Source organism: Panulirus ornatus, chromosome 64 (assembly GCF_036320965.1).
Source record: "Panulirus ornatus isolate Po-2019 chromosome 64, ASM3632096v1, whole genome shotgun sequence".
NCBI classification, from domain to species: domain Eukaryota; kingdom Metazoa; phylum Arthropoda; class Malacostraca; order Decapoda; family Palinuridae; genus Panulirus; species Panulirus ornatus.
Window position 1 is genome coordinate 21,572,292 of NC_092287.1, and position 16,010 is coordinate 21,588,301.

The following is a 16,010-nucleotide window of genomic DNA, read 5'->3' on the forward strand; positions in this document are numbered from 1 at the left end:
AGTTTTTACCAAGGATGTAGGGGATATGTACGAGTAGGAAGAGAGGAAAGTGATTGGTTCCCAATGAATGTCGGTTTGTGACAGGGGTGCATGATGTCTCCATGATTGTTTAAATTGTTTATGGATGGGATGGTTAGGGAGGTGAATGCAAGAGTTTTGGAGAGAGGGGCAAGTATGCAGTCTGTTGTGGATGAGAGGGCCTGGGAAGTGAGTCAGTTGTAGTTTCCTGATGATACAATGCTAGTGGCTGATTCGGGTGAGAAACTGTAGAGGTTGGTGACTGAGTTTGGTAAAGTGTGTGAAAGGAGAAAGTTAATGTGAAAGGAGAAAGTTAAGAGTAAACATGAATAAAAGCAAGGTTACTAGGTTCAGTAGGGTTGAGGGACAAGTTAATTGGGGGTAAGTTGGAGGCAAAGGTGAAGATTTCTAGAGGTTTTCAGAAAAGAAGAGAGAATGTTGGGGTGAAGAGAGTGGTGAGAGTAGGTGAGCTTGGGAAGGAGACTTGTGTGAGGAAGTACCAGGAGAGACTGAGTACAGAATGGAAAAAGGTGAGAACAAAGGACGTAAGGGGAGTGGGGGAGAAATGGGATGTATTTAGGGAAGCAGTGATGGCTTGTGCAAAAGATGCTCGTGGCATGAGAAGAATGGGAAGTGGGCAGATTAGAAACACTAGTGAGTGGTGGGATGAAGAAGTAAGATTATTAGAGAAAGATAAGAGAGAGGCATTTGGACGATTTTTGCAGGGAAATAATGCAAATGACTGGGAGGTGTATAAAAGAAAGAGGCAGGAGGTCAAGAGAAAGGGTGCAAGAGGTGAAAAAGAGGGCAAATGAGAGTTGGGGTGAGAGAGTATCATTAAATTTTAGGGAGAATAAAAAGATGTTTTGGAAGGCGGTAAATAAAGTGCATAAGACAAGGGAACAAATGGGAACATCAGTGAAGGGGGCTAATGGGGAGGTGATAACAAGTAGTGGTGATGTGAGGAGATGGAGTGAGTATTTTGAAGGTTTGTTGAATGTGTTTGATGGTAGAGTGGCAGATATAGGGTGTTTTGGTCGAGGTGGTGTGCAAAGTGAGAGGGTTAGGGAGAATGACTTGGTAAACAAAGAAGAGGTAGTAAAAGCTTTGCAGAAGATAAAAAGCCGGCAAGGCAGTGGGTTTGGATGGTATTGCAGTGGAATTTATTAAAAAAGGGGGTGACTGTATTGCTGACTGGTTGGTAAGGTTATTTAATGTATGGATGACTCATGGTGAGGTGCCTGAGGATTGGCGGAATGCTTGCACAGTGCCATCGTACAAATGCAAAGGGGATAAGAGTGAGTGCTCTGATTACAGAGGTATAAGTTTGTTGAGTATTCCTGGGAAATTATATGGGAGGGTATTGATTGAGAGGGGGAAGGCATGTACAGAGCATCAGATTGGGGAAGAGCAGTGTGGTTTCAGAAGTGGTAGAGGATGTGTGGATCAGGTGTTTGCTTTGAAGAATGTATGTGAGAAATACTTAGAAAAGCAAATGGATTTGTATGTAGCATTTACGGATCTGGAGAAGGCAAATGATAAGAGTTGATAGAGATGCTCTGTGGAAGGTATTAAGAATATATGGTGTGGGAGGTAAGTTGTTAGAAGCAGTGAAAAGTTTTTATCGAAGATGTAAGGCATGTGTACGTGTAGGAAGAGAGGAAAGTGATTGGTTCTCAGTGAATGTTGGTATGCAGCAGGGGTGCATGATGTCTCCATGGTTGTTTAATTTGTTTATGGATGGGGTTGTTAGGGAGGTGAATGCAAGAGTTTTGGAAAGAGGGGCAAGTATGCAGTCTGTTGGGGATGAGAGAGCTTGGGAAGTCAGTTGTTGTTCACTCATGATACAGCGCTGGTGGCTGATTCAGGTGAGAAACTGCGGAAGCTGGAGACTGAGTTTGGTAAAGTGTGTGAAAGAAGAAAGCTGAGGGTAAATGTGAATAAGAGCAAGGTTATTAGGTACAGTAGGGTTAAGGGACAAGTCAATTGGGAGGTAAGTTTGAATGGAGAAAAACTGGAGGAAGTGAAGTGTTTTAGATATCTGGGAGTGGATTTGGCAGCGGATGGAACCATGGAAGCGGAAGTAAATCACAGGGTGGGGGAGGTGGCGAAAGTTCTGGGAGCATTGAAAAATGTGTGGAAGTCAAGAATGTTATCTTGGAAAGCAAAAATGGATATGTTTGAAGGAATAGTGGTTCCAACTATGTTATATGGTTGGGAGGCATGGGCTATAGATAGAGCTGTGCGGAGGAGGGTGGATGTGTTGGAAATGAGATGTTTGAGGACAATATGTGGTGTGAGGTGGTTTGATCGAGTAAGTAATGAAAGGGTAAGAGAGATGTGTGGTAATAAAAAGAGTGTGGTTGAGAGAGCAGAAGAGGGTGTTTTGAAATGGTTTGGTCACATGGAGAGAATGAGTGAGGAAAGATTGACAAAGAGGATATATGTGTCAGAGGTGGAGGGAACGAGGAGAAGTGGGAGATCAAATTGGAGGTGGAAAGATGGAGTGAAAAAGATTTTGAGTGATCAGGGCCTGAACATGCAGGAGGGTGAAAGGCATGCAAGGAATAGAGTGAATTAGAACAATGTGGTATACCGGTGTCGACGTGCTGTCAATTAATTGAACCAGGGCATGTGAAGTGTCTGGGGTAAACCATGGAAAGTTTTGTGGGACCTGGATGTGGAAAGGGAGCCGTGGTTTAGGTGCATTATACATGCCAGCTAGAGATTGAGTGTGAACGAATGTGGCCTTTGTAGTCTTTTCCTAGCACTACCTCGTGCACATGCAGGGGGAGGGGGTTGTCATTTCATGTGTGGCGGGGCAGCGACAGGAATAAATAAGGGCAGACAGTATGAATTATGTACATGTGTATATATGTATATGTGTGTGTGTATGTATATGTATCCGTTGAGATATATAGGCATGTATATGTGCTGTGTGTGGACGTGTATGTATATACATGTGTATGTGGGCGGGTTGGACCATTCTTTTGTCTGTTTCCTTGAGCTACCTCGCTAACATGGGAGACAGCAACAAAGTATAATAAATAAATAAATAAAGTTTGAATGGGGAAAAACTGGAGGAAATGAAGTGTTTCAGATATCTGGGAGTGGACTTAGCAGTGGTTGGAACCATGGAGGTAGAAGTGAGTCACAGGATGGGGAAAGGGGCAAAGGTTCTGGGAGTGTTGAAGAATATGTGGAAGGCAAGAACATTATCTCGGAGAAAAAATAGGTATGTTTGAAGGAACAGTAGTTCCAACAATGTTATATGGTTGCAAGGCATGGGCTATAGATAGGGTTGTGCAGATGAGGGTGGATGTGTTGGAAATGAAATGTCTGAGGACAATATGTGGTGTGAGGTGGTTTGATCGAGTAAGTAATGAATGGGAAAGAGAGATGTATGGTAATAAAAAGAGTGTGGTTGAGAGAGAAGAAGAAGGCATATTGAAATGGTTTGGACACATGGAGAGAATGAGTGAGATAAGATTGACAAAGAGGATATATGTGTCAGAGGTGGAGGGAACAAGGAGAAGCGGGGGACCATACTGGACGTGGAAAGATGGAGTGAAACAGATTTTGAGCAATCGGGGCCTGAACATACAGGAGGGTGAGAGGGGTGCAAGGAACAGAGTGAATTGGAACAATGTGGCATACCAAGGTCAATGTGCTGTCACTGGATTGAACTAGGGCATGTAAAGCGTCTGGGGTAAACCATGGATAGGTCTTTGGGGCCTGGATGTGGAAAGGAAGGTGTGGTTTTGGTGCATTACATATGACAGCTAGAGACTGAGTGTGAATGAATGTGGCCTTTTTGTCTTTTCCTGGCGCTACATCACTGGTGGCGAGGATGCTGTTTCCTGTGTGGTCGGGTGGCAACGGGAATGGATGATGGCAGCAAGTATGAATATGTACATGTGTATATATGTATATGTCTGTGCATGTATATACATGTATATATTGAAATGTATATGTATGTATATGTGTGTGCATGGGCATTTATGTATGTATATGTGTAAATATATGAGGGGTTGAGCCATTCTTTGTCTGTTTCCTTGCGCTACCTCACTGATGCGGGAAATAGCGATTAAGTATGATAAATAATAAATATAATAAACAATATATACATACATATAGATGCCCATACATGACATGTACATACCTATACATATCAACATACATACACATACATAGACATATACATATATACACATGTACAAATTCATATTTGCTTGTCTTCATCCATTCCTGTTGCTACCCCACCCCACAGGAAATGGCATCACTACCCACTGCTTCAGCGAGGTAATGCTTGGAAAACAGACAAGACAGGCCACATTCCTTCACTCAGGAAACTTATAGTTTTGTAAATTGAACACTCACCTTTTTCCCCATTGCCTTTTAAGTGACACTTTATAGGCATTCTGACGATACTCAGGCATCTCACTGTGATCCATGCATTCATTAAAATTCCCAACTAACTAGTCAACAATAAAGTCACCTTCTTCCTTAAATTCTGCTGTAATACCATCTGGTTCAGTTTCCTTGTCATTTTTCATCTTAAAAAGGCTTTCACCATCTCTTCTCTTTTCACCAAACCACTTGCCATGACTCACTCCACATACCTGCCCAACCCAAACATCTCACATGTGTCACCCTATCATCAAACACATTAAATAATCCTTCAAAATACTCACTCCATATCCTCTTCACCTCACTTCTGCCTGTTACCATTTCCCCATTAGTCCCAGTCACTGATGTTCCTACATATTCTCTTGTTTACTCAAACTCTTAACATCCTTCCAAAACACTTTCTTATTCTTCATGAAGTCTGATGATACCCACTCACCCAAAGTCCTACTTAGCCTCTTTTTCAGTCCCTGCATCTTCCTCTTGACCTCTGCTGATTCTCTTATACTACTTCCAATAACTCACACTGCTTTCCTGTAAGTAATGCCCATACAACTCTCTCTCTCTCTCTCTCTCTCTCTCTCTCTCTCTCTCTCTCTCTCTCTCTCTCTCTCTCTCTCTCTCTCATTGATCCACATGTGTGATCTACATCATATGTTATATATGCTCTGAATTTTGGATCACTATGAGTTTTGCACAGCACAGGTAAATATGAACATTCAGCTGCAAAAAATATTTTCTGTACTCTGAAAGATGCACCATTATATATATTTTGCACCATGAATCAGTGTGCCTATTTTGCAGCATAAAAGATTCCCTCTGATGTATGGGATGAAACCATGACCTTTAGATTTTCAGAAATCATTGTTAATTTTTGGTCACTAATGTAACCCAACACAAACTTCTACAGTGTGGGGAAAAAACTTGGACAAATGTGAAACACAGAAAAAGCTTTCAAAATTTAGCTAAGAAGTCACTTTTTACAATAGTATGATGGCACAGACACAATCTACTACTTTTCATTTCAGCAAAAAATGCTACAGATTATGGCACATTCAAACACTCATTTGCAGTGTTTGGATAAAGTATACAGAGAAAACTGGTCTGTAATATACAATTCATTTGTAGCTCATTCTACATCATATCTTTGATTTACATGTTGATTTAGATATTGCTTAACAAAGATTACAAATTCATCAATTTCATACCTGGAATAGTGGAGTGTCTCCACAGCCACTCAACTCTGTATCTTCTAAACACACCCCTCATTCTGTATCACAGTCTGGTATAAGTGAACTTAGAGACAATATAAAATATGGAGTGATCTCTAAAAGATCATCCTTATGACTTCTTCCTTTAAGATAATGAAGACTCCTGTTAATTCACAGGGTTGGTTCCTGAACCATACTAAATAATGAATTGTGAATGTCACTTCCTCAGAACTTATGGGAAATAGATATGTTTATGGGACTTCTTAATTCTGCTTTTTGTACAGGAATTAAGGTGATTGAATTGTGAAAAAGAAATGTATGTACATCTAATATTCCTAAAGGTACACCTCTAACACTGTATTTACTCAGTATTGTACAAAGCACAGTGAAGTCTTTGTAAGGCAGCACTTACCTTATTAGTCTTACAATCTTCTGATATGGTTCATGACTGTGGTGATATGGTCTATTGTTTTTTCAAAAAATTTGGTATTATCTAACTTTTATCTAGTTTTCTGGATTTCCCCTTGATCTTATGATACTTTTCTTAAGGTACACCTCCTGAGAAACAGTAGCCCTAGACTTGCCATGATTCAGGCAATCTGAGGCATTAACTTTGTTTTCAAATCTGTAGCATTTCATGTTGATACCAACAAGACCTTCCTTAGAGACTGGGAAGAAGTACTCCTACTTGTGTATTTCCTACATTTCATAGAAGGCAAATAAGAGGGCTAGTAAAGAGGAAGCTGGAAATCTTACACCCTTGTATCAATATTTATGAAAAGAAGGAGCAGAGGAAGGTGTCAATTGGGATTTTCCTCTTAAGTCCTGGCATGTGTTCTTGGTGCTGCACTGCTACAACAGGAAGTGGCAAACAGGTATGGAAGTAAGAAAGACAAATAGGACCAAGCTGCATCTTGCTCACTTCAGTGATGTTGTTGTGAATACAATAGGTTTTAAAATTGCAAATAAGGCACTGAAATGCATGTATTGCATATAGAAAAAAAAAAAAAAGGCAGAAGAATGCTTGCAGAACTGTGTAAGGTAGTAAACTGACCATGTTTCAGCCTGAGCAGAGCAGGCTGAAATATGAGGGCAGATAAGCAGTCTTAATTGTATGCATCTCATGCACATGTCTTGAACAAAAACTGTAAACTAGGCACTGAGACTAACAAATTGACCCCATAAACTGAGTAACCACAAGCTCAAGGGAACTCGCCTTTAATACACTGTGAACTTACAGAAGTCTTCTGTAATTTATTCCATATAACTATAATTTCATTATATCAAATTAATATAAATTCTATATTTTCTATGATACTAATTTACACAAATTTACAATATTAACAAAAAATAGAAACTGGTGCATTCAATTTTCATAAAGATGGACATAAGTGAGGAGATGCATAAATATATGCTGCCACATAAAATAGTCTGATCCTCCACTGTCCATTTGAGTCCACTTGAAATCTTTTCAGGTATCATGTAGCCAATGACCACTCACAAACTTCATTTTGCATCATTAAACTGCATACCTTTTCAAGATAAACTGATGATATAAAGCAAGAAATACAAGTTAGTTTTATAACCAATATTAATGGACTGGCAACAAAAATGTTTTAACAAAATATCACAGGGCCAGTACCTATGGTTGTATTTCTTCATCTGTATAAGGCAATAATACCCAACATCCAAATATCAGCCATTAATACTTTCATATCAATGCAATAATCTCATCTTTAAGAAATTTATGTTATACCCAACTTAATATACATATACTATAGTTTATATAATCTGAGCAATGACATGAGGTGTTTAGTATGTACTCCTGATTATAGCAATGACTTGAACTGAACATAATTAGAAAGTGATCCACATCATTCATACCTGTACTGACCATGAATTTTCTACTATGCTCAATTTTCATCTTTTACAGGAAAAATAATCATAAATATGTAGATGAAATGTCTATCTCTCACTTCATTACATACATTTATCGACCACTTTTTTGTCAAACATTTTTTGTACTTCCATTATCTTATTTTTATTTGTTGATTACAGCATAATACTGACAGCCAGTAAAAGATCTATGATGAATATTTTCAAGTCATAATAATAATAAAACATTTTCTTTTTACAAGCAAGAAGGAATACAATAAAATCATCAATGAATAATAAGGGCAATCATAAATATTCATTTATTTTGTAACTATACTAAACAAGACTTTCTCTTTTGAGACCATTCACAGAAAGTTTATTTATTGCTATTCGTGAACCAGGACGTGAGTACTGAAGGATGCCAGCTAACCAAGATCTTATCTTGGATGATTTTTTGTTTCCAGCACCAGGCAAATGAGGGCTATTTTCTCCAGTATAAATGCCCTGTTCCTCCAATTCCACTTCATCTCCTTTTAACATGGGATCTCTTTCACCAATACCATGGTTACCAGAAGTGTCTTCATTGTAAGCTGATGGACAAAAGTTAACCCCACGCTGTCCATCTTCTATTGGAAGTGTTGGTTCTGAAGAAGAGGGAGTTGCAGCAGTGGTGACATTTTGTAATGCTGGCACCTCTAGGCGAACACCTGAGTGGTGTAATTCATCAAGACTGACACTTTGATGCACTATATCAGGGGCACTATCCTGCTTTGGGGGACATAGCAGACTGCCTCTTGGGGTATTGTCTATGCTGGAAGTGCGCAGATTACTGCTAAGACGTCGGCGATGGAATATTTCAGAACGTGGGGAATCCCTTGGCTCATCATAGTTGAACTGTGGCACCCCACCATTAACATCACCGGGGTCATCCATGCTCCTGTACAGAAAAGTTAGTTAAGTTCTATTGTAAAGTTAACAAAGATTAATGCTACCAATTAAAAGCTCATAGTAATTTATATATCTGTATCAAGTAAAGTGTCTGTCATGTTTAACATAAAGTGACCCATACAAAATCTTATTAGCCATAAAGGATTTCAGCACATCACCATGTTGACATGTAAGAATAACGCTTTCAACAGTTTTTAATAATTCTGTAAGTAATTCAGGTTTTACAAGTATCTATTGTTCCTTACAATATAAAAAAAAAAAATGACAAGTTAATCAGTGAAATGAAAGAAATGGCTCAACAGATGAAATATCCCCAAAGAAGGTACAAATGTGTCAAGATAAAGTACGATTAGACATAACAGTCTTGATGTAGACCATGCATGTAAATTACTCCCATCATGACAGAAAATAAGCCTAGCTGACTGCACAGTGCTGGTGTTCCCAATGCCACACTGATCACTGCATCAATACTTTGCTAGCATTCACTAAGTAAGGATGTATCATTCACCACTTGTATAATTATAAACTTGTGCCCATGTATACCAGTCACCACTATGCCTAAGCATTCAGCATGTAACCCTTCTACACATGAACCTGCCTATAGGGTAAGGAAGACCTGCATCTTACAGGGACCTTTTCCAAATGGGGGAGTGACCAGGAGAGTGCCACAAGGTTCCATTTTGGGACCATTACTCTTCTTAATCTATATAAATGACTTGCTGAAGTTATGAACTCCTCCCTGAATAGTTTGCAGTTGATACAAAAGTCATGAGGGAAGTGAAAAATGAGAAGGAATTCATAAGATTACAGAGGGATCTAAGCACACTCCAAAGTTGGTCATGGTTAATGAACTTCAACCCAAGCAAACACAAAGTACTGGAGATAGGACAGAGCAAAAGATGGCCTCAGTATGACAATAATTTAACAAAAAATAAGCTTCAGTATTCTGAGTGTGAGATGGACTTGGAAGTCAACATCATCCTAAATATTTTGCCAGAGCTCCATACTAAGAGAGTAATTAAGGACACATACTGTCTTCTGGCAAACATCAGAATAGCCTTCATATATACAGATAAGGAAAAATTTAAGAAGTTATTCATATCCTACAAAAGTCCTAAACTAGAACACGCTTCTCAAGTTTGGTTACTGCACCTATAAAAGCACAAAGAGCTAACAGACAAGATTAGGAAGGCAACAAAGATGGTACTAGATTTAAGAGAGCTAAATTACAAAGGCTGGATGCTTTATCATCACCTACCTTGAAAAAGAAGGGAGTGAGGGAGTGACCTTTAAAATTATGAGCAATCAGCAACATGGATGATGACCAGTTCTTAGAAAAATGTGGGCATAGAAGTGAAAAACTTGTTAAAAAGGATGTAAAGAAATACATGTATGACTGAGGACATGGTTAATGCAGACAGCATACATAAAGTTTTAAGGTTGTATGATAGTAGATTCTGAGAGCATTGAAGAATGTGTGGAAAGAGAGAAGATTGTCTGAGATGGGTATGTTTAAAGGTATAGTAGTCCAAAAAATATTACATGGATGCACAGCATGGGCTATAGAAGATGCTGTGTGAAGATGGATGGATGTGTTGGAGATGAAATGTTTGAGAGCAATAAGTGGTTTGAGGACTGTACAAGATAAGAATGAAATGAAGCTTTTCTGGAGAAATTTGAATGACTGTATAAACGGGTTCGAGAATGAGAGGAACATGGTCATTTTGGGTGATATGAACACATAAGTGGGATATGATGAAATTGGTGAGATGGTTGGGAAATGAGAGTGCCTGGAGTAAATGAAAGTTTTCTTGTCAATATTTGTCCTCAGAGAAGTTTATTCTTTGCAAACACCTTTTTTCAGCACAAAATGATCCACAGATATACATGGATAAGCAATGATGCAACAGAATAGCAAAAGGCTTTGATTGACTATGTGGAAGTGGATGAAAAATTGAGGAAGGCCATGATAGATGCTTGAGTTGTGAGAGGATTCTTTGGAGAGACTGGCCATTTTGTGGTTCTTGTGGGGATGAGATCAGGGAGAAGTGGAGGTATGATGTGAGGAAGAATGGAGAGGTAAAAGTGTTGGCAAGTAAGAAGATGAATCGGAAAAAAATGTAGGCAGGAGTATGAAAGGAAGGTAACTGAAAGCTTAGATGGAAGTGCAGTAAATGTAGGAATGCAGTCAAGTGTGAATGAAGTGTTTCAAATGTTTTGAGAAATATTATCAAAGGTTGTAGAATTAGTAGTTGGATACAGGGCCATGAGATATAGGAATAACAAGGGCAGTGCATGGTGGACAGAACACATTAGAAATGCTGTGGAAGGGAAGAAGAGGCATATGGTAGATTACTCAATAAGAATGTACCAGTATAAGTTCAGCAGAGGAGGGAAGAATATGAAATATGCAAGAAGAATGTTAAGAAGCTAATAGAGGAAAGCACAGAAAGAGTAGATGAAGATTTTGGAAGAAAATGAAATGTTTTGTGATAATAAGAAACTATACTGGAAGGAGATAAAAAAGGAAAGAGGTGGATGCAAGAGTGGAAACGTTAATGTGAGGTGTAAGGAAGGGGAGTTGCTGAATCAGAAGGAAGTGAAGGAAAAATGGAAAAAGTTTTTTGAAGAACTAATGAATGTTGGAGAAGGGAAGGCAGCAGCTGTTACATGCATGGGTATGGAGGATGGAAGCAAGAGGATATAAGCGCAAGGGCCTATAGCAAAAAGGGAGGTAAGAAGGTCTATAATGAGGCTGAAGGTAGGAGGGCACCTGAAGTAGATGGGTTTATGGCTGAAATGCTGGAGTATGGAGGAGAAAGTGGGATAGAGTGGATTCATCTTATAAGCAATTTAGCATGGAAACAGAAGGTTGTCCCTGAGGATGGGGTGAAAGCTATTATTGATCCATTATTCAAAGGAAACGGTGCTAAGAATGTATGTAGAACTATAGAGAAATATGTCTCTTAAGTTTTTTTTTTTTCTTTTTTTTGCTTTGTCGCTGTCTCCCGCGTTTGCGAGGTAGCGCAAGGAAACAGACGAAAGAAATGGCCCAACCCACCCCCATACACATGTATATACATACGTCCACACATGCAAATATACATACCTACACAGCTTTCCATGGTTTACCCCAGACGCTTCACATGCCCTGATTCAATCCACTGACAGCACGTCAACCCCGGTATACCACATCGATCCAATTCACTCTATTCCTTGCCCCCTTTCACCCTCCTGCATGTTCAGGCCCCGATCACACAAAATCTTTTTCACTCCATCTTTCCACCTCCAATTTGGTCTCCCACTTCTCCTCGTTCCCTCCACCTCCGACACATATATCCTCTTGGTCAATCTTTCCTCACTCATTCTCTCCATGTGCCCAAACCATTTCAAAACACCCTCTTCTGCTCTCTCAACCACGCTCTTTTTATTTCCACACATCTCTCTTACCCTTACGTTACTTACTCGATCAAACCACCTCACACCACACATTGTCCTCAAACATCTCATTTCCAGCACATCCATCCTCCTGCGCACAACTCTATCCATAGCCCACGCCTCACAACCATACAACATTGTTGGAACCACTATTCCTTCAAACATACCCATTTTTGCTTTCTGAGATAATGTTCTCGACTTCCACACATTCTTCAAGGCTCCCAGGATTTTCGCCCCCTCCCCCACCCTATGATCCACTTCCGCTTCCATGGTTCCATCCGCTGCCAAATCCACTCCCAGATATCTAAAACACTTCACTTCCTCCAGTTTTTCTCCATTCAAACTTACCTCCCAATTGACTTGACCTACTGTACCTAATTACCTCGCTCTTATTCACATTTACTCTTAACTTTCTTCTTTCACACACTTTACCAAACTCAGTCACCAGCTTCTGCAGTTTCTCACATGAATCAGCCACCAGCGCTGTATCATCAGCGAACAACAACTGACTCACTTCCCAAGCTCTCTCATCCACAACAGACTTCATACTTGCCCCTCTTTCCAAAACTCTTGCATTCACCTCCCTAACAACCCCAACCATAAACAAATTAAACAACCATGGAGACATCACACACCCCTGCCACAAACCTACATTCACTGAGAACCAATCACTTTCCTCTCTTCCTACACGTACACATGCCTTACATCCTCGATAAAAACTTTTCACTGCTTCTAACAACTTGCCTCCCACACCATATATTCTTAATACCTTCCACAGAGCATTTCTATCAACTCTATCATATGCCTTCTCCAGATCCATAAATGCTACATACAAATCCATTTGCTTTTCTAAGTATTTCTCACACACATTCTTCAAAGCAAACACCTGATCCACACATCCTCTACCAGGAAAAGTGTATGCAAGAATTTTAATTAACAGAGTGATGGAAGTGACTGAATTCATAGTAAATAAAGAGCAGGGGGTTTTAGGAAAGGTAGGGAAGGTGTTGATCAGATTTTTGTGGTAAAGATGACATCGAGTGGAATGCTTTATGGGATGTGTTAAGGACAACTGTTGGATGGTGAGAAAACCTTTTACAGAGGAACAAATGCATGTGTACGAGTGGATGTAGGTGTGAGGTAGGGCTGTGTTATGTCATCATGGATTTTTGATATATATGTGGATGGAGTGATAAGAGAGAGATGAAAGCAAAACTAGGGAAAAGGAGTGCAGAGATGGAATGTGGTGGTGAGATATGGTAGATAGTGGCAAGCCTGTTTGCAAATGATACTGTGTTGTTTGCTGTGCTGAGAGTGAAGAGGAGATGCAGAAGGTTGTAAATGTGTTTTGTGATGTGTGTAAGCATAGGCAAAGGTAGGTAAATGCAAGTAAAAGCAAAGTAATGGTGTTTGAAAGGAAACAGAGTGAAAGTATAGATTTTGTAAAACCAGATTGAAAGAAGAAAGTGTACTAAATTGTGCTTTGGATATGAGGGAGAAAGACTGGAAGAGGTGAAAGAATTTAAGTATTAGGGGCTGTCTTGGGTAAGTTTGGTGTTCTGGAAGGAGAGAGAAGGGAGACATCAGTACAGGGTAGAAGAGTCACTGGGTCCCTTAATAGAATAATGAAGGGTAGAGGTGTAAATATGGAAATGAAGAGAGGATTAAGGGACAGCATTGTACCCCCAACCCTACCCTATGCACTGAAACATGGACATGGAATGAGTCACAGGGTTCAAGAATCTAAGCTGTGGATATGAGCTATTTGAGAAGAACATGTGGTGTGACTAAAAATATATAAAGGGATGTATGAGAGATGTGGTATGGCAGGGAATGCAAAGGGAATGAATTGTGGAGTGGTAGAATTCGTGAAACATAATACTTTGAGGTGGTTTGGCAATGTAGAAAGAATGCAAAGACTTTCCCAGTTAGTCAAATAAATACAACTACCACTATTTAAGGATAAAAGACAGCAGGCTATCATTCTGAAATTATTACATTTCTTTCTTTTAATAATGAGATGGTGATTCATTTACTATCTTACCTATTCTGTACATAAGATCTGAATGGTGAGAACCAAATGGGAGAATATTTAATGAATTTTTCCATCATTATAAACTTATATTAGTTGAGGAGAAAAATATATTTCCTGAAATGGTGTACATTTAAAACTTTAGACTGAACAGCTGCAGTCATTTACATTACATCCATATGTTAAGCTGAAGAGTAAAAATATCAGTTACACTTAGCATCAAGCTCACCTGGGATTGCTTGATGTCCGGCCACCCATAGATGAAAGTCTGGGGCTACGACGCTTCGCCTCTGAGTCGTACTCACTGAGCTGGAGCAAAGGCGGTGACAGGGATTCACTGCAATCTCTACGCTGTATGGCCTGAAGTGTAGCTGATATAAGCCAGTATGTGAGGACTTCTCCTTTCCCTTTCATTTTGACTAGTCCACGCTCCTCCATCACATATCCGCCAAGATCTGATAGTGCTTGGTGGCATTCCTTAGATATATGGATCTTCAGTTGCTCTCCATTACTTTATGTGGGAAAAAAAGGTAATTCATACTATGGATGACAGTGTTACAATGTCATACGGTATAAAGCTAATATCATCAACGAGAAATTAAATCACAGGTTGAGTATCCCTTATCTGAAATGCCTGGGACCAAAAGTGTTTCAGATTTTGGATTTTTTCAGATTTTGGAGTATTTGCATATACATAATGAGACATGTGGAAAACAGGATGGTATGGAAACAAACAGGTTGGAGCTGAGATATACCTCAATGTTTCAACCATTCAATGGTCTTTCTCATGAGAAACTGATTCCAGGGGGGAAGTGATATCAGGTATTGATGGAGTGAGGAGGAGATGGAGTGAGTATTCTGAAGGACTGCTGAATATGTCTGATGAAGAGAGGCAGATGCATGGTGTCTTGGTTGGGGTGGTATGTGAAGTGAAAGGGTCATGGATAGCGGTATAGTGAAGAGAAAAAAAGGTGGTAAAAGCCTTGCAGAAGATGCAATGTAACAAGACAGTGGGAGTGGGTGTTATTGCAGTTGAATTTATTACAAAAGGGGGAGACTCTGTTGTTGATTGGTTGGTATGGATACTCAATGCAAGTATGGATTATGGTGAAGTGCATAAGGATTGGAGGAATGCATGTATCATGTCACTGTATAAAGGCAAAGGGAATAAAGGCGAGTGTTCAAACTACAAAGGCATAAGTTTGTTGAGTATACCTGGTAAATTGTATGGGAGGGTATTGACTAAGAGCGTGAAGCATGTACAGAGCAACAGACTGGGGAAGAACAGTGTGGTTTCAGAAGTGGTAAATGATGTGTGGATCAGGTGTTTGCTTTGAAAACTGTGTGAGTAATAATTAGAAACACAGATGGATATGTATGTGGCATTTATGAATCTGGAAATGGCATATGATAGGGATGATAAGAGATGATTTGTGGAAGGCCTTACAAATATATGGTGTGGGAGGTAAGCTGCTACAAGCAGTGAGAAATCTTTATCAAAAATGTGTGTGCGAGTAGCAAGAAAGTTTCGTTCCCAGTGAAGGTCAGTTTGCAGCAAAGGTGTAGGATGTCATCATGGTCGTTTAATTTGTTTATGGATGAGGTGGTGAAGGAGGTAAATACAAATTCTTGGAGAGAGAAGTGAGCATGCAGTCTGTTGGGGATGAGAGGGCCCGGGAAGCCACTCAATTGTTGTTCACTGACGATACAGCTTCAGTGTATGATGCATGTGAGAAACTGCAGAAACTGGTGATTGAGTTTGGAAGAGTGTATGAAAAGAGAAGGTTGAGAGTAAATGTGAATAAGAGTAGGGTTATCAAGTTCAGCAGGGTTGAGGGATAAGTTAGTTGGAATGTAAGTTTAAATAGAGAAAAATTGGAAGAAGTGAAGTGTTTTAGATATCTGGGAGTGATCTGGCCTGCAAATAGAACCATGGAAGTGGAAGTGACTCAGAGGGTGAGGAAGGGGGCCAATGTTCTAGGAATGTGTGGAAAATGAGAATATCTCATAGAGCAAAAATGAGCATGTTTGAAGGAATAGTAGTTCCAACAGTATTTTATGGTTGCAAGACATGGGCTATA

At 39.6% G+C, this 16,010-nt stretch overlaps 1 protein-coding gene across 10 annotated transcripts in view; it reads right to left on the reverse strand.

Moving 5' to 3' along the window:
- Nucleotides 1-5,372: 5,372 nt before the first annotated feature.
- Nucleotides 5,373-16,010, reverse strand: part of LOC139746342 (receptor-type guanylate cyclase Gyc76C-like) — a 366,650-nt gene continuing 356,012 nt past the window's right edge. For all 10 annotated transcript variants that reach the window (XM_071657506.1, XM_071657505.1, XM_071657507.1 and 7 more), the window contains 2 exons: nucleotides 14,159-14,440; nucleotides 5,373-8,448 (listed from right to left, as the gene is read on the reverse strand). In XM_071657506.1, the coding sequence (XP_071513607.1) occupies nucleotides 7,848-8,448; nucleotides 14,159-14,440 (883 nt within the window). In that variant the 3' untranslated portion in view covers nucleotides 5,373-7,847. The remainder of the gene's footprint in view (nucleotides 8,449-14,158; nucleotides 14,441-16,010) is intronic.